The following is an 18,586-nucleotide window of genomic DNA, read 5'->3' on the forward strand; positions in this document are numbered from 1 at the left end:
TCTCATTAGCGATCACGTTGTGTGTGACGGGGCCTTTACAAGCAGGGTTATCTTTTATTTTTGCTTTAATTACTGTGTTAAGGTGAACTCTTAACCAGAGATCACTAGTTGCCTACTGCCTGGCTGAATTGATATGGGCCAAGTGCATGCATAAAAGAATTCACACCAGACACAGTCGGATATGAAATCTCTTCTTGGTCACAGTAAAGATGGCACCAAACAGAACAGGGAAGAGCATGCGTCCTCTTGATATAGGCTAGGGGCGTACACAAGTTCAGATATGCACATTTAGTGGGACAGTTCATAAGCTAACCAATGGGGAGATCCGTGTTGCTGTTGATGGGCGGGTCTGTCTCCAGTGGATGAAACCATGATGATGGGAGGGACGTCATTTAGTGGATCCATGCTGATGGTTTGGTCTGTGATGTCATCTGATCTGTTGGTTGGTCTTCTAGCTTGACCAGGGGTCTTCCCTTATATGGTGGTCTTCTTTCATCTGGACATTCCTTGCATTCCAAGCAAGGTGTGGTGAACAGGAAATGGCAGCCATCTTTATATCTGTGTCATGTGTATGATCTGAAACCTGAATTATGTAAGGCAAATCGACATATTTCCCACAATCCCTTGTCAAGAGGTTAAGTATTTGATGGAAAGGTCCTCCTCAACAACTGTATCTTCTATAACAGCTACTTATGATTGTGTATGAACCTCTGAATTGTAAAGCGCTGCGGAATATGTTGGCGCTATAGAAATAAAATTATTATAATATAAGTATTACTCTCCTTTGAATTCATTGCCATTTCAGGGCTACCACTTTACCGCTCTTCTCCCATCTTAGTCTACTTGGCTGCTGTAATGACGAGCCTGATAACAGACATGACAATTGCATCGGATATACTGTGAGGACAGTGATGGGCTGCAGCGCTCACATGTTGTATATGGCACATTATGGCTGCAGCATGATTTTTCCACACAGATTATAATAACCCCTTATAGTATTAAGCGACGGTCCGGCACCACTCCACATCTGGAGATTTTATACACATCCTATTTTAGAATATCCCTGCACATTAGTACTGTAATCCACTAATATACAAGGTATCAATAACTGACCAGTATAAATAATATGGAACATGTGCACATTCCACTATAAACTGCCCATTCCCAATGTCTAGGATGTACGGGAAACCTCTTACACCTTATTTTTAGGACAAGTTTTGTTCCTTCTTCTTAGTCCCACATTGTAGCAGCTGCTGAATGAGAAGAATCTGTGACTTCTCTGCATTTAGTGGTCACTACTCACCTGGGCGGTCATCTGTAGGAATCTCCTCTTTACTCCGCTCATCACCCCTCACATATGTCTCTGTAGTATTAATATGGGGCAGATCTTCCCCCTGAAACAAATATTGTAAAAGTCACAGACAGATGGAGAAGTCCCATCTATGATCAGCTCTAATCCTGCCATCTCCACCGCTCTCATTACACAAGTAACATATAATACTGGAGGATAAAACAAGCCTGAGCACAAGACCTTCACAGCCGTCTACACATCATAGGGAGATTTCATGGCACCTTCTCTCCATCTACCTGATGATCCTGAGGAACATCGGGATCTTCTTGTTTACAGTCCTGTGGGAGAAGAGGACGGGGACATCTCTCTGGTGTTGTCCTCTTACTGGATAGACCTGGAGGAGACACATACAGGGACTGAATTCATTCCTTACATACAGATAATTATAGGCCGTGTGTATTTAGTCCTGTCTATTACCTGGTGATGTGAGGGGCTGGGGACCCTCCATCATGACGTCCTTGTACAGATCTTTGTGTCCTTCTAAATACTCCCACTCCTCCATGGAGAAATAGACGGTGACGTCCTGACACCTTATAGGAACCTGACACATACAATGATACCGTCACCCCCGATCCCTTCATAGCGTTACTGTATAATGTCCCAGCATTCCCAGCAGTGTCACCTCTCCAGTCAGCAGCTCAATCATCTTGTAGGTGAGTTCTAGGATCTTCTGGTCATTGATGTCCTCATGTATCGGGGGGTGAGGTGGAGGCCCCGTGATTGGGCTCAGGGGTCTTCCCCATCCCTCAGACACAGGGGCCTGACAGCGCTCACTAGAGGTCTTCTTCACTACTGTGTAATCCTGGTTATGGAGAGACACAGTAATAAATCTCACTCCAGACATTTCCAGAGTCCTCACCTCTCCAGTTCTGTCCATCTGTTATTCCCATAGATAAGAATGGTGTAATGTGACGTCATCAGAATCTCTCACCTCTCCAGTAAGCCGGAAGAGGATCTCTAGGGTGAGGTGTAATATCCTCTCCGCCATCTTGTCCCTGTCCATATCCATCCTTCACGGGGCAATCAGGAGAATTCTCTTCTATAGAGCGATTGTTCTCCCCCAGCATCTAATGTGTATGGAGCCTGAGCCCAGTAATGGGGAATCTCCACACACCTCCACCTGCAGAGCCGCACACTAGATATATGGTGCTCTGTGCTTCCAGGACCTGTGATGATGTCACATGGAGGGGAGGAGTCAGGGGTCACATGGTCAGCTCCTCAGTGTATGCAGGACTCTGCTGTGCTGGTTGTCATGGTGCTGGATGAGGTGAAGTTTATGTGTGGGGTCAGGAGGGGTTTACAGTGTGGATGTAGCAGAGCCGAGTGTGTACGAGGTGTACGCAGCGGAGCCGTGTGTGTACGAGGTGTGCGGAGCGGAGCCGTGTGTGTACGAGGTGTGCGGAGTGAAGACATGTGTGTACGAGGTGTACGGAGCGGAGCCATGTGTCTACAAGATGTACGGAGCGGAGCCGTGTGTGTACGAGGTGTACGGAGCGGAGCCGATTGTGTACAAGGTGTGCGGAGCGAAGCCGTGTGTGTATGAGGTGTGCGGAGCGGAGCCGTGTGTACGAGGTGTACGGAGCGGAGGCGATTGTGTACGAGGTGTACGGAGCAGAGCCGTGTGTGTATGATGTGTGCGGAGCCGCCTGTATATTACATGTGCGGAGCGGAGCCGTGTGTGTTAGGGTCTTGCCCTCTTGAAGCTGAAGGAATGCTCCGCTCTGCCCTGCACACGGTGATGTTATATGGAGCTGTCTGGACGCTTTGCCCTCACAGCTTATTGTCCCTCTCTGGTGTTTTCGCACTGTAAGGCCTGAGGCCTCGATCAGAGACATCACCCCCTCCCCTCCCCTCCTCAATGTTCTCCTCTGTGTAGAGCCGCCTCATTGCTTTCACCATTTCTCTAGTTCCCTCAGAACTACAAGTCTTCCCGCATAAAACAAGCCCTCGTACGGCTGTGCTGGGGGAGAATATAAAGGTATGTGGTGAGATATACAGGAAATAATGAGTACAGTATATAGTATTACCTCCTACGTCAGGTAAGTACAGAGGGGTTACTTTGTCTCATTAATGGCCCCAGCGCTGCACAATATCCAGTCGTGGACAATTCATTATAATAATCTTTATTTTGCGCTATTAATTCTACAGCATCTTCCATATATCAGTTCATCTGTCCCCATCGGGGCTCACAATCGAAATCCCCTATCAGTCTTTGGAGTGTTGGAGAAACCCAGAGGAAACCCAGGCAAACAAGGGGAGAACATACAAACTCCTTGCTGATGTGTTTGCTGGGATTTGACCCCAGTGCTGCAAAACTACAATGCTAACCACTGAGCCACCCGAGCAGCAGCCGGCGTAGAGCGATCACTGCTATATTTCTACAGGTAAACCATTTCAGGGGCCGATCTGCCGTTCCCCCCAGACACACACCGGAGCTTGTCCCCCCTAGACACACACCGGAGCTTGTCCCCCCCAGACACATGCCAGAGCTTGTCCCCCGCAGACACACCGAAGCTTGTCCCCCCCAGACACACACTGGAGCTTGTCCCTCCCAGACACACACTGGAGCGTGTCCCTCCCAGACACACACTGGAGCTTGTCCCCCCCAAATACACACCGGAGCTTGTCCCCCCAGACACACACCGGAGCTTGTCCCGGCCAGACACACACCGGAGCTTGTCCCCCCCAGACGCACACTGGAGTTTGTCCCTCCCAGACACACACCGGAGCTTGTCCCCCCCAGACACACACTGGAGCTTGTCCCTCCCAGACACACACTGGAGCTTGTCCCCCCCAAATACACACCGGAGCTTGTCCCCTCAGACACACACTGGAACTTGTCCCCCAGACACACACCAGAGCTTGTCCCCCCCAGACACACACCGCAGCTTGTCCCCCCCAGACACACACCGGAGCTTGTCCCCCAGACACACACCGGAGCTTGTGTCCCTCCCCAGACACACACCGGAGTTTGTCCCCCCAGACACACACCGGAGCTTGTTCGGGGGCTGTGCTCCGATGGACGGGTGACAGGAAGTAGAGGCAATTTTGTTATCTTCCATTTACCTTGTTGGTTACTGCTTATAGTATATTGTCTGCACTTTGTTACTTATTTGGTGCTGTATACCTTATTTACACTTTACCCCCTTAATTTTGAAATGTATTTTTGATAACTCATTATCATGTTTATTTCGCCATCTTCTGCCTGATACTGCCCCGGTATTATCCACTGGTCAGTGTTGTACACCATCAATGTCATATACTGTTTTTATCTTTAACTTTTTAACATATACTTCAGTAAAGATTGTTTTTAATTTACCCTTCGATAATGTAAATGGGATCAGATTTCTTCAACAAACAAACATACATAAAATCCAAAAGTACTGACCAGAAACACACCAAAGGTCATCAATCTTATATAACATACTTCTTCTGTCAAAAGGTTTTACTTTCTCACCCAGTATGTGTTTCAATCCTTTAACAGCTATAAAACACTTAAACATTTTTGCCAGGTCCCTTCTGTTCAAGAAATGGTACCATAACGAGGAAATGGGGAAAAATTTACCCATGATCAATGAACAGACACTGTTACTAATTGTAGAGGAGCTGACTACCGAACACGAGAATCCTGACCTAGCTAAGATCCCTACATTGATTTGACAGAAATAAATAAAAATTCCACCGTTATTCCATTATCCGAATTTGCAAATATTTGTGCAATGACTTTGAAATTATACCATGAATTATTTATAGGCATAACCTAAACCCACAGGAACACAAGTCTAAACATCTTAAAATTCTCAAAGACATGATATAGAAGTCTTTGCATAAAGCGAGTAACATTGTATTGTGGCCGTGCAAAATGTATGAGACTGAGGCCTATTAAAAGATCAGTCTTTTTCAAGAAACTCACGTTCAACCCTCTAACATCCTACAGGGAAGAATTATGCAAAATACTCTTATCTGCCTGTAAAAAACATTAAAATTAATACATCTAGTTATCAAACATTTTATAGTAGGACATATTATATATGTTCACAGTTTTGTCTATATTGGAAGGGCATAGCTTACTGATAAAGTTTTTATAAGGAATAAATAATAAGGTATCTGTATTGAATATGGATAGATGCTGACATAGCATGGTACATATATTACATATATATATATATATATATATATATATATATATATATATATATATATATATATATATATATATATATCCTTCCATCTGGAAGCTTCTAGTGATTATGTCATGTGTAACTGTGTTCAGTTGAAATACCCTATATGGTATGGACAGCTGATATATATATATTGACACGAGGGAGGGGGTCTCTCTCCTCCTGCACGTCGTCAACTGTCCCAGAATCCTTCCAGGCTGCACACATGCTGAAAAGCCTACAGTATATCACCCCTGCCTTACCATTCAGGATCCAAGGAGAGATGGATGAAGATTTTCTATTGATCAATATGGACTCATTGAACTCTTTTACGTAAGCTAATGCAGTATATCTTTTTCCTTTTCTGTAACTGAACTGCAACTTTATAATTTAGCAATCATTTTTATCATATATAAACTACATTTATTTTTACACATTTTGTAGTCCATTTTTCATGCGTCTTATCGCGTATTTGAAGAAAAATATATTTAAGAGTATATTTTTAACACTGCCACAGAAATTCATTACACAGGAAATATGTGAACTGCTGATGACTAAGGAACCTTCCATTCTGACGCTTTATCTGTTACCAAAAGTCCACAGGAGCCAACCAATACTACCAGATAGGCTAATAATTTCAGGCGTGTTCACCTGTTTGTCTTCACACCCAAAGAAAATGGTTTAATCCTCCAACTTTTACTAACTATTTTTTCACTTTCCGTGGATCTACCTGCAGCTACAGGGAACAGTCATGGGAGCAGCTTGTGCCCCTTCATATGCCAACTTGTTCCTGGGGCTGGGGCCTATTCTCATTAGATCGGAACTCACCAATAGATCAGGTAATTTTTTGGACTCGGTACATTGATGATGTGTTTTTGATTTGATGAGGTACATCGGAGGAGTTACACCTGTTTTTTCAAGAACTCAATTCCAATGGGCTGAATATACATCTTATACAAATTTAATTATCATCACATTGATTTCCTGGATGTGCTCATCAAGAGAGGTAATAACAGTTTCCAACAGTCTGACATCTATCACAAAGATACAGCTGTCTGTTCTTATTCCAAAAGTCGCTTTTTACCTACCACCTGTTTTTTTACTTTATTAATCTTTGATATTTGGATTCTCTTCTATCATTCTGTTGTTTAGCTATTTTGTGTTATTCGATACTATTTCTATTTTTTTATTTTATTTTATAAAAAAAATTATTTATTTTGTTTGCTCCTCCTTCTCTTCATTTAGTTCCCTCTATCATTACATTATTGTTATGATATCATTCTCAGTATTCACCATATCATCAGGGCATCGTTGACATATCTAACGTACCAAACAATAGAATCTTTGAAAGGATTATTGTGGAGACACGGGGCTCAGTGGGTGCTCTCATCCACTAAAACCCGCCGCCTTTAGAAAGACAGCGTGGCTCAGGTCTCATCCCAACTGAACGCCGGCCTCCTTAACCGTGGGCGTAACACTACTCAGACAACACAGGGTGAGGGAACCACAATAATTAGACTTTATTAGATCCCCAAACAATTAACGGCACATAACACATAACCAGCAAAACACACAAATGTAACAGGCAACAGAGTCTCACCCTTCCGCTGGCTCACCAGGGATTTAGAATGTCCATGCCTCACAGGTTCCAAGCTGTCTGAGGACTGCAAAGTCTGTACCAGGTGACTGAACTGTCCCAACCTGAGTGTCCTCCTTAGGTAGTCCTGATATGATGTTACAATCCTGGCAGCTGGAGTCGAAATCCCTAGACTGTGGATATGGTCTCCAACCAGAAACGGGGTCCCTAGATTGAAGCCATAAGATGTCCTGATCCTCTAGTCAGCTCCAAAGAGCTTAGACTGGATCCATCAGCATCCATCAACCTTCATCAACCCTGGTGGCTTAAAGAAGTCCCTTTTATAGCCATAACCTTCCCTTAGGATACACTGCGTCCTCATCGATTGGTTGGACAAGATTGCTTTTCCCATTGGATGAATTTCAAGCTACATGGATAATGTTCATTTAAATGATGTGCATAGAAAGACTCAGTATATCTACATGGAGTCGGCAAGTCACCGACTAGACAATGGCTACTAACGTAATTACATTATCAATACACAACTATAATACAATGGTTACTGGAAATGTCTGGAGAACAATACGTCTGGCTTTCAGTGGCCAACACAATTACATTGAGTCAACAAGAGTCTTGTAAAAACAATGAGGGACTTATCCCCCGTCTATAGACAATCTATCATGCTGTCTGTCTGGATTTTAAGAAACTTTAACCCATGAGAGTCCATGTCGTCACATTCCTCCCCTTTCTTAATATTAGCCAGACATGATAGGCTTCCGATCATCCTTCTCCTCTTGACGGCATTGTCCTTTTTAATGGTGAGATCAGCATCAGAGGCTCGCATCTATACACCTCCCCCTGATTACCTCCCCCAAGTTGAGCAGCCATATTGTGGACAAGCACTAAGGTGGGGTCCATGAGTTGGGCCTACACAAATCTCCCACTATCCATCCTCCCCCAGTCAATAGCCACAGTGTGGTTAGGCTTACTCACGGTTCTTGGCTCAGAAGTGGATGATGGAGACCGGGAATGCAAACCATCCCTGGAAAAGATGTTAGAAAGATCCACATCAGGGTCCTGCTTGGCTTGGAAGTGGGTGATGGCTGCTTCAAACTGACTGGATAGTCCTTGTCCTAGGTCATTCTCCAAAATGACTGGTGTGAGCAGGTAATTCACAAGCCCCACTTTCACTTCCCTTTGAGTGGTATCCGAAACAACAGGCTTGGTGGGGCCATCTATGAACCCCACTTCAACTTCCTCCTGGCTAGTCCCCGAAACAACAGGTGTGGGGAGGCTGTCCATAAACTCCATATGGACCTCTTCCTGGTCAGACCCCAAAGTAACTGGTGTGGGGACGGTGTCCATAAGCTCCACATCAGCCTTGCTCTGATTAGTCTCCACAATGACAGGTGTGGGGAGGCTGTTCACAAGTCTCACATCAACCTCTCCCTGGTCCTTTCCCGAAATAACTGGTGTGGGGACGGTGTCCATAAGCTCCACATCAGCCTTGCTCTGGTCAGTCTCCACAATGACAGGTGTGGGGAGGCTGTTCACAAGTCTCACATCAACCTCTCCCTGGTCCTTTCCCGAAATAACTGGTGTGGGGACGGTGTCCATAAGCTCCACATCAGCCTTGCTCTGGTCAGTCTCCACAATCTCAGGTATGGGGAGGCTGTTCACAATCCCCACATCGATCACTTCCTGGTTGGTCCCCAAAATACCAGGTGTGGGGAGGTTGTCCACAAGCTCCACCTCGACCTCTCCCTGGTCGGTCCTTAGGTCCAACTGCACACATGCCAGAGGAATGTCTGAGAGCTGGCCCTCAGCCAGGGAGATGGATAATTGGGAATCTGGTACAGGGTCTTCTGGGGAAACAATAACTGGGCTTACCAGAGTGATGGAAGATCCAATGTCTCGAAGTCCCTGAGCCTGTATATCACCGACCTTGACCGTCTGGATGTGGGGATGGAGGTTGGCTGGTGTACGGTGTCCGGCCTGCCGTAGGGTGTGGACTGGATAAACCACTTCCTCGGCTATTGGTGTTTCTTGGGAGTAGCATTCCTCAGGTCTCGTTGGTTCATCTCGGCATATGTTGACTGGTTGGAGTGTCAGACGGGCTCCAAGCATGCGGCCTCGGTTTTGGAGACAATCTTTATCTATATGTCCATTGCGCCCACATATATAACAGCGCCATAGATTGGGCGAGTCACAGGCCCTGTTTGCAGTCCTTTGTTTTGGCGCAGCTTCTGCTGGGTAGCGGGACCATCCTTCTCGACCGGCTGGTGTTAGCAGTACGGCAGCTGGAATCCCATAAACATATTCCATAACCCAAGCCCTCTCTTCTCTTGAGGATCTAGGCCCCAATGCATCCAACAATGCTGTGGGTTGGGCCATTTTGGACAAAGTTGATTTCCGATTATCACTAGATCCATGATGTGGCACATAGTTTAAATCCTCTGGGTCAATATCGACGGGATCCTCATCGTCCTCTGCATCATTCTGGGCATCCCAACGGACTAATTTCTGGATCAAGACTGACCGAGTCTCAGCGTTCCATTAGATAATCTTTCGCCTCTGGCACAGATCCTGTAGCATCCATTTACTGCAGCGGTCGTAACTCCTCTCTTGTCCTTGTCCCATGGCTGAGCTGATGGCGTTGGACATGGCAGCGTCCGAAACCTGAATGCCTCCCCTATGGCCTGCTGGGTATGCTTATGTGCCTCCCTGGTTGTTGAGCCATGGACGGTGTCCACGAACACCAGTCCACTGCAGCTCCCCTGGGTAACCCAGGCTGAGTAGTATCCCACCGCTGCCACCAATTGTGGAGACACGGGGCTCAGTGGGTGCTCTCGTCCACTAAAACCCGCCGCCTTTAGAAAGACAGCGTGGCTCAGGGCTCATCCCAACTGAACGCCGGCCTCCTTAACCGTGGGCGTAACACTACTCAGACAACACAGGGTGAGGGAACCACAATAATTAGACTTTATTGGATCCCCAAACAATTAACGGCACATAACACATAACCAGCAAAACACACAAATGTAACAGGCAACAGAGTCTCACCCTTCCGCTGGCTCACCAGGGATTTAGAATGTCCATGCCTCACAGGTTCCAAGCTGTCTGAGGACTGCAAAGTCTGTACCAGGTGACTGAACTGTCCCAACCTGAGTGTCCTCCTTAGGTAGTCCTGATATGATGTTACAATCCTGGCAGCTGGAGTCGAAATCCCTAGACTGTGGATATGGTCTCCAACCGGAAACGGGGTCCCTAGATTGAAGCCATAAGATGTCCTGATCCTCTAGTCAGCTCCAAAGAGCTTAGACTGGATCCATCAGCATCCATCAACCTTCATCAACCCTGGTGGCTTAAAGAAGTCCCTTTTATAGCCATAACCTTCCCTTAGGATACACTGCGTCCTCATCGATTGGTTGGACAAGATTGCTTTTATCATTGGATGAATTTCAAGCTGCATGGATAATGTTCATTTAAATGATGTGCATAAAAAGACTCAGTATATCTACATGGGGTCGGCAAGTCACCGACTAGACAATGGCTACTAAGGTAATTACATTATCAATACACAACTACAATACAATGGTTACTGGAAATGTCTGGAGAACAATACGTCTGGCTTTCAGTGGCCAACACAATTACATTGAGTCAACAAGAGTCTTGTAAAAACAATGAGGGACTTCTCCCCCGTCTATAGACAATCTATCATGCTGTCTGTCTGGATTTTAAGAAACTTTAACCCATGAGAGTCCATGTCGTCACATTCCTCCCCTTTCTTAATATTAGCCAGACATGATAGGCTTCCGATCATCCTTCTCCTCTTGACGGCATTGTCCTTTTTAATGGTGAGATCAGCATCAGAGGCTCGCATCTATACACCTCCCCCTGATTACCTCCCCCAAGTTGAGCAGCCATATTGTGGACAAGCACTAAGGTGGGGTCCATGAGTTGGGCCTACACAAATCTCCCACTATCCATCCTCCCCCAGTCAATAGCCACAGTGTGGTTATGCTTACTCACGGTTCTTGGCTCAGAAGTGGATGATGGAGACCGGGAATGCAAACCATCCCTGGAAAAGATGTTAGAAAGATCCACATCAGGGTCCTGCTTGGCTTGGAAGTGGGTGATGGCTGCTTCAAACTGACTGGATAGTCCTTGTCCTAGGTCATTCTCCAAAATGACTGGTGTGAGCAGGTAATTCACAAGCCCCACTTTCACTTCCCTTTGAGTGGTATCCGAAACAACAGGCTTTTTGGGGCCATCTATGAACCCCACTTCAACTTCCTCCTGGCTAGTCCCCGAAACAACAGGTGTGGGGAGGCTGTCCATAAACTCCATATGGACCTCTTCCTGGTCAGACCCCAAAGTAACTGGTGTGGGGACGGTGTCCATAAGCTCCACATCAGCCTTGCTCTGATTAGTCTCCACAATGACAGGTGTGGGGAGGCTGTTCACAAGTCTCACATCAACCTCTCCCTGGTCCTTTCCCGAAATAACTGGTGTGGGGACGGTGTCCATAAGCTCCACATCAGCCTTGCTCTGGTCAGTCTCCACAATGACAGGTGTGGGGAGGCTGTTCACAAGTCTCACATCAACCTCTCCCTGGTCCTTTCCCGAAATAACTGGTGTGGGGACGGTGTCTATAAGCTCCACATCAGCCTTGCTCTGGTCAGTCTCCACAATCTCAGGTATGGGGAGGCTGTTCACAATCCCCACATCGATCACTTCCTGGTTGGTCCCCAAAATACCAGGTGTGGGGAGGTTGTCCACAAGCTCCACCTCGACCTCTCCCTGGTCGGTCCTTAGGTCCAACTGCACACATGCCAGAGGAATGTCTGAGAGCTGGCCCTCAGCCAGGGAGATGGATAATTGGGAATCTGGTACAGGGTCTTCTGGGGAAACAATAACTGGGCTTACCAGAGTGATGGAAGATCCAATGTCTCGAAGTCCCTGAGCCTGTATATCACCGACCTTGACCGTCTGGATGTGGGGATGGAGGTTGGCTGGTGTACGGTGTCCGGCCTGCCGTAGGGTGTGGACTGGATAAACCACTTCCTCGGCTATTGGTGTTTCTTGGGAGTAGCATTCCTCAGGTCTCGTTGGTTCATCTCGGCATATGTTGACTGGTTGGAGTGTCAGACGGGCTCCAAGCATGCGGCCTCGGTTTTGGAGACAATCTTTATCTATATGTCCATTGCGCCCACATATATAACAGCGCCATAGATTGGGCGAGTCACAGGCCCTGTTTGCAGTCCTTTGTTTTGGCGCAGCTTCTGCTGGGTAGCGGGACCATCCTTCTCGACCGGCTGGTGTTAGCAGTACGGCAGCTGGAATCCCATAAACATATTCCATAACCCAAGCCCTCTCTTCTCTTGAGGATCTAGGCCCCAATGCATCCAACAATGCTGTGGCTTGGGCCATTTTGGACAAAGTTGATTTCCGATTATCACTAGATCCATGATGTGGCACATAGTTTAAATCCTCTGGGTCAATATCGACGTGATCCTCATCGTCCTCTACATCATTCTGGGCATCCCAACGGACTAATTTCTGGATCAAGACTGACCGAGTCTCAGCGTTCCATTAGATAATCTTTCGCCTCTGGCACAGATCCTGTAGCATCCATTTACTGCAGCGGTCGTAACTCCTCTCTTGTCCTTGTCCCATGGCTGAGCTGATGGCGTTGGACATGGCAGCGTCCGAAACCTGAATGCCTCCCCTATGGCCTACTGGGTATGCTTATGTGCCTCCCTGGTTGTTGAGCCATGGACGGTGTCCACGAACACCAGTCCACTGCAGCTCCCCTGGGTAACCCAGGCTGAGTAGTATCCCACCGCTGCCACCAATTGTGGAGACACGGGGCTCAGTGGGTGCTCTCGTCCACTAAAACCCGCCGCCTTTAGAAAGACAGCGTGGCTCAGGGCTCATCCCAACTGAACGCCGGCCTCCTTAACCGTGGGCGTAACACTACTCAGACAACACAGGGTGAGGGAACCACAATAATTAGACTTTATTGGATCCCCAAACAATTAACGGCACATAACACATAACCAGCAAAACACACAAATGTAACAGGCAACAGAGTCTCACCCTTCCGCTGGCTCACCAGGGATTTAGAATGTCCATGCCTCACAGGTTCCAAGCTGTCTGAGGACTGCAAAGTCTGTACCAGGTGACTGAACTGTCCCAACCTGAGTGTCCTCCTTAGGTAGTCCTGATATGATGTTACAATCCTGGCAGCTGGAGTCGAAATCCCTAGACTGTGGATATGGTCTCCAACCGGAAACGGGGTCCCTAGATTGAAGCCATAAGATGTCCTGATTCTCTAGTCAGCTCCAAAGAGCTTAGACTGGATCCATCAGCATCCATCAACCTTCATCAACCCTGGTGGCTTAAAGAAGTCCCTTTTATAGCCATAACCTTCCCTTAGGATACACTGCGTCCTCATCGATTGGTTGGACAAGATTGCTTTTATCATTGGATGAATTTCAAGCTGCATGGATAATGTTCATTTAAATGATGTGCATAAAAAGACTCAGTATATCTACATGGGGTCGGCAAGTCACCGACTAGACAATGGCTACTAAGGTAATTACATTATCAATACACAACTACAATACAATGGTTACTGGAAATGTCTGGAGAACAATACGTCTGGCTTTCAGTGGCCAACACAATTACATTGAGTCAACAAGAGTCTTGTAAAAACAATGAGGGACTTATCCCCCGTCTATAGACAATCTATCATGCTGTCTGTCTGGATTTTAAGAAACTTTAACCCATGAGAGTCCATGTCGTCACATTCCTCCCCCTTCTTAATATTAGCCAGACATGATAGGCTTCCGATCATCCTTCTCCTCTTGACGGCAATGTCCTTTTTAATGGTGAGATCAGCATCAGAGGCTTGCATCTATACACCTCCCCCTGATTACCTCCCCCAAGTTGAGCAGCCATATTGTGGACAAGCACTAAGGTGGGGTCCATGAGTTGGGCCTGCACAAATCTCCCACTATCCATCCTCCCCCAGTCAATAGCCACAGTGTGGTTAGGCTTACTCATGGTTCTTGGCTCAGAAGTGGATAATGGAGACCGGGAATGCAAACCATCCCTGGAAAAGATGTTAGAAAGATCCACATCAGGGTCCTGCTTGGCTTGGAAGTGGGTGATAGCTGCTTCAAACTGACTGGATAGTCCTTGTCCTAGGTCATTCTCCAAAATGACTGGTGGGAGCAGGTAATTCACAAGCCCCACTTTCACTTCCCTTTGAGTGGTATCCGAAACAACAGGCTTGGTGGGGCCATCTATGAACCCCACTTCAACTTCCTCCTGGCTAGTCCCCGAAACAACAGGTGTGGGGAGGCTGTCCATAAACTCCATATGGACCTCTTCCTGGTCAGACCCCAAAGTAACTGGTGTGGGGACGGTGTCCATAAGCTCCACATCAGCCTTGCTCTGATTAGTCTCCACAATGACAGGTGTGGGGAGGCTGTTCACAAGTCTCACATCAACCTCTCCCTGGTCCTTTCCCGAAATAACTGGTGTGGGGACGGTGTCAATAAGCTCCACATCAGCCTTGCTCTGGTCAGTCTCCACAATGACAGGTGTGGGGAGGCTGTTCACAAGTCTCACATCAACCTCTCCCTGGTCCTTTCCCGAAATAACTGGTGTGGGGACGGTGTCCATAAGCTCCACATCAGCCTTGCTCTGGTCAGTCTCCACAATCTCAGGTATGGGGAGGCTGTTCACAATCCCCACATCGATCACTTCCTGGTTGGTCCCCAAAATACCAGGTGTGGGGAGGTTGTCCACAAGCTCCACCTCGACCTCTCCCTGGTCGGTCCTTAGGTCCAACTGCACACATGCCAGAGGAATGTCTGAGAGCTGGCCCTCAGCCAGGGAGATGGATAATTGGGAATCTGGTACAGGGTCTTCTGGGGAAACAATAACTGGGCTTACCAGAGTGATGGAAGATCCAATGTCTCGAAGTCCCTGAGCCTGTATATCACCGACCTTGACCGTCTGGATGTGGGGATGGAGGTTGGCTGGTGTACGGTGTCCGGCCTGCCGTAGGGTGTGGACTGGATAAACCACTTCCTCGGCTATTGGTGTTTCTTGGGAGTAGCATTCCTCAGGTCTCGTTGGTTCATCTCGGCATATGTTGACTGGTTGGAGTGTCAGACGGGCTCCAAGCATGCGGCCTCGGTTTTGGAGACAATCTTTATCTATATGTCCATTGTGCCCACATGTATAACAGCGCCATAGATTGGGCGAGTCACAGGCCCTGTTTGTAGTCTTTTGTTTTGGCGCAGCTTCTGCTGGGTAGCGGGACCATCCTTCTCGACCAGCTGGTGTTAGCAGTACGGCAGCTGGAATCCCATAAACATATTCCATAACCCAAGCCCTCTCTTCTCTTGAGGATCTAGGCCCCAATGCATCCAACAATGCTGTGGCTTGGGCCATTTTGGACAAAGTTGATTTCCGATTGTCACTAGATCCATGATGTGGCACATAGTTTAAATCCTCTGGGTCAATATCGACGGGATCCTCATTGTCCTCTGCATCATTCTGGGCATCCCAACAGACTAATTTCTGGATCAAGACTGACCGAGTCTCAGCGTTCCAGTAGATAATCTTTCGCCTCTGGCACAGATCCTGTAGCATCCATTTACTGCAGCGGTCGTAACTCCTCTCTTGTCCTTGTCCCATGGCTGAGCTGGTGGGGTTGGACATGGCAGCGTCCGAAACCTGAATGCCTCCCCTATGGCCTGCTGGGTATGCTTATGTGCCTTCCTGGTTGTTGAGCCATGGACGGTGTCCACGAACACCAGTCCACTGCAGCTCCCCTGGGTAACCCAGGCTGAGTAGTATCCCACCGCTGCCACCAATTGTGGAGACACGGAGCTCAGTGGGTGCTCTCGTCCACTAAAACCCGCCGCCTTTAGAAAGACAGCGTGGCTCAGGGCTCATCCCAACTGAACGCCGGCCTCCTTAACCGTGGGCGTAACACTACTCAGACAACACAGGGTGAGGGAACCACAATAATTAGACTTTATTGGATCCCCAAACAATTAACGGCACATAACACATAATCAGCAAAACACAGAAATGTAACAGGCAACAGAGTCTCACCCTTCCGCTGGCTCACCAGGGATTTAGAATGTCCATGCCTCACAGGTTCCAAGCTGTCTGTGGTCTGCAAAGTCTGTACCAGGTGACTGAACTGTCCCAACCTGAGTGTCCTCCTTAGGTAGTCCTGATATGATGTTACAATCCTGGCAGCCGGAGTCGAAATCCCTAGACTGTGGATATGGTCTCCAACCGGAAACGGGGTCCCTAGATTGAAGCCATAAGATGTCCTGATCCTCTAGTCAGCTCCAAAGAGCTTAGACTGGATCCATCAGCATCCATCAACCCTCATCAACCCTGGTGGCTTAAAGAAGTCCCTTTTATAGCCATAACCTTCCCTTAGGATACACTGCATCCTCATCGATTGGTTGGACAAGATTGCTTTTCCCATTAGATGAATTTTCAGCTGCATGGATAATGTTCATTTAAATGATGTGCATAGAAAGACTCAGTATATCTACATGGAGTCGGCAAGTCACCGACTAGACAATGGCTACTAAGGTAATTACATTATCAATACACAACTACAACTACTGGAAATGTCTGGAGAACAATACGTCTGGCTTTCAGTGGCCAACACAATTACATTGAGTCAACAAGAGTCTTGTAAAAACAATGAGGGACTTCTCCCCCGTCTATAGACAATCTATCATGCCGTCTGGCTGGATTTTAAGAAACTTTAACCCATGAGAGTCCATGTCATCACAATTATCACTGGTAAATATGGTATTTTCCTCCCACCAAGCAACAAACAATACCAACAACATGCGGTTTATTTCTTGTGATATCATTAATTTATTTCCATGTATTCCACATCATTTAGCCTTGAAAAGTATCCAATATCATTTACAACAATATGGTGGTTATGATTGTAAGACCAAAGAAATAATTCTGTCAAGTATAGAATATCTTTCTTTATGTTCAGTAAGGAATATGTTTTGCAGACAAAAGGAGCCCCGAAGGGGTCCCGTTTCTCCCCTTCTTTAGCAATATTGTTTGTCGCCTGGTGGGAGAAACATACCATATTTACCAGTGATAATCCTTTCAAAGATTCTATTGATTGGTACGGTAGATATGTCGACGATGTCCAGATGATATGGCAAGAAGACATTGTCGAGATATGCCCTTTCATTCCATATATTTATAACAATGATGTGACTTTAAGGTTCACTTATTCTGGTCCCTCGGAAGAGGTGATTTTTCTTGATATTTTGTTTGGAGATTCTAATACTCAAAAATTCTTTACCGCAATTACCGTAAACCTATTAGCGGTAATGCGATTTTGAGAACTGATAATCAACATCCTATGCCTACAATAATAGCTATACCCTAGGGAGAGTTTACTCGTATTAGCAGAAATTCCTCAGAAGAAAAATTCTTTCTGAAAGATAGCAATTTAATCACTTCATGACTATTAGACAAAGGCTATAATAAAAGTTACATAACAAAAGCTTTTCAGAATGTATACGAGTATCGAATAAAAATATTACACAAAGAAAAGAATAAAAAATATAAAAAAAAAAAATTTCAGTACTCCATTTAGTAGACAGTTTTCGGAGGTTAAAGGAATAATTGAAAGACACATAGCCATTCTGTATCAAGACCCAATATTGAACCAGATTTTAAAAAAGTAAATACACGTGTAGCAAGAAGGGGTAGATCAATTAGCAATATGCTCTATCCAAGTCTATACACAGCGCCGTCTACCAACAAAATGTGGATGAATACCATTGGTTTTTATAAATGCCGTGGTAATAAATGTAATGTCTGTAAATATGCAAAAAGAATTGATTACATCACCCAGAACATGAAAATTAATTCCTTTATTAATTGGGACACAAACCACGTAGTTTACTGTATAGAATGTAAAATCTGTAATATGTAATATATATAATATAGGTTGTACTATACGCAAATTGAAAAGACTAATAGCAGAAGATCTTTCTAATATTACCAGCAAGAATGTTTTGTTTTCAGGTGTCAGCAAATATTTTTTAGAACACCACAATCGTGATGCTGACAGTTTAGCTTTTTATGGCTTGGAAAGGGTAAATTGTCCAACACAAGGGGGAGATTGGCATAAAAAACTTTTATTTATAGGCCTTCTAGATAATTAATTTGAACATTAAACATCCTAGAGGCATTAATTTCAGGAATGACACGCTATTCATTTATGAATGGATATTGGAATGAAAAATTTTGATATATTTTTCTAACATTATCTCTGTATTTGTGATATTGTCCCTGCATAGCTTTGTATATAGGCGACTGTGCAATGTGCTACCAATATACCTTGATTAAGTAGCAGTCTCTCCATGATTGATCATATGTATTTTAAATGTCTTCCGATGTTGCTATTCG

At 45.9% G+C, this 18,586-nt stretch overlaps 1 protein-coding gene across 1 annotated transcript in view; it reads right to left on the reverse strand.

Moving 5' to 3' along the window:
- Window positions 1-18,586, reverse strand: part of LOC142313037 (uncharacterized) — a 241,709-nt gene that overhangs the window by 60,655 nt on the left and 162,468 nt on the right. The window contains exons 8-10 of the mRNA XM_075352023.1: window positions 1,769-1,892; window positions 1,588-1,685; window positions 1,304-1,394 (exon numbers count right to left, since the gene is read on the reverse strand). Coding sequence (XP_075208138.1) covers window positions 1,304-1,394; window positions 1,588-1,685; window positions 1,769-1,892 — 313 coding nt within the window. The remainder of the gene's footprint in view (window positions 1-1,303; window positions 1,395-1,587; window positions 1,686-1,768; window positions 1,893-18,586) is intronic.

Source organism: Anomaloglossus baeobatrachus, chromosome 5, assembly GCF_048569485.1.
Source record: "Anomaloglossus baeobatrachus isolate aAnoBae1 chromosome 5, aAnoBae1.hap1, whole genome shotgun sequence".
NCBI classification, from domain to species: Eukaryota; Metazoa; Chordata; class Amphibia; order Anura; family Aromobatidae; genus Anomaloglossus; species Anomaloglossus baeobatrachus.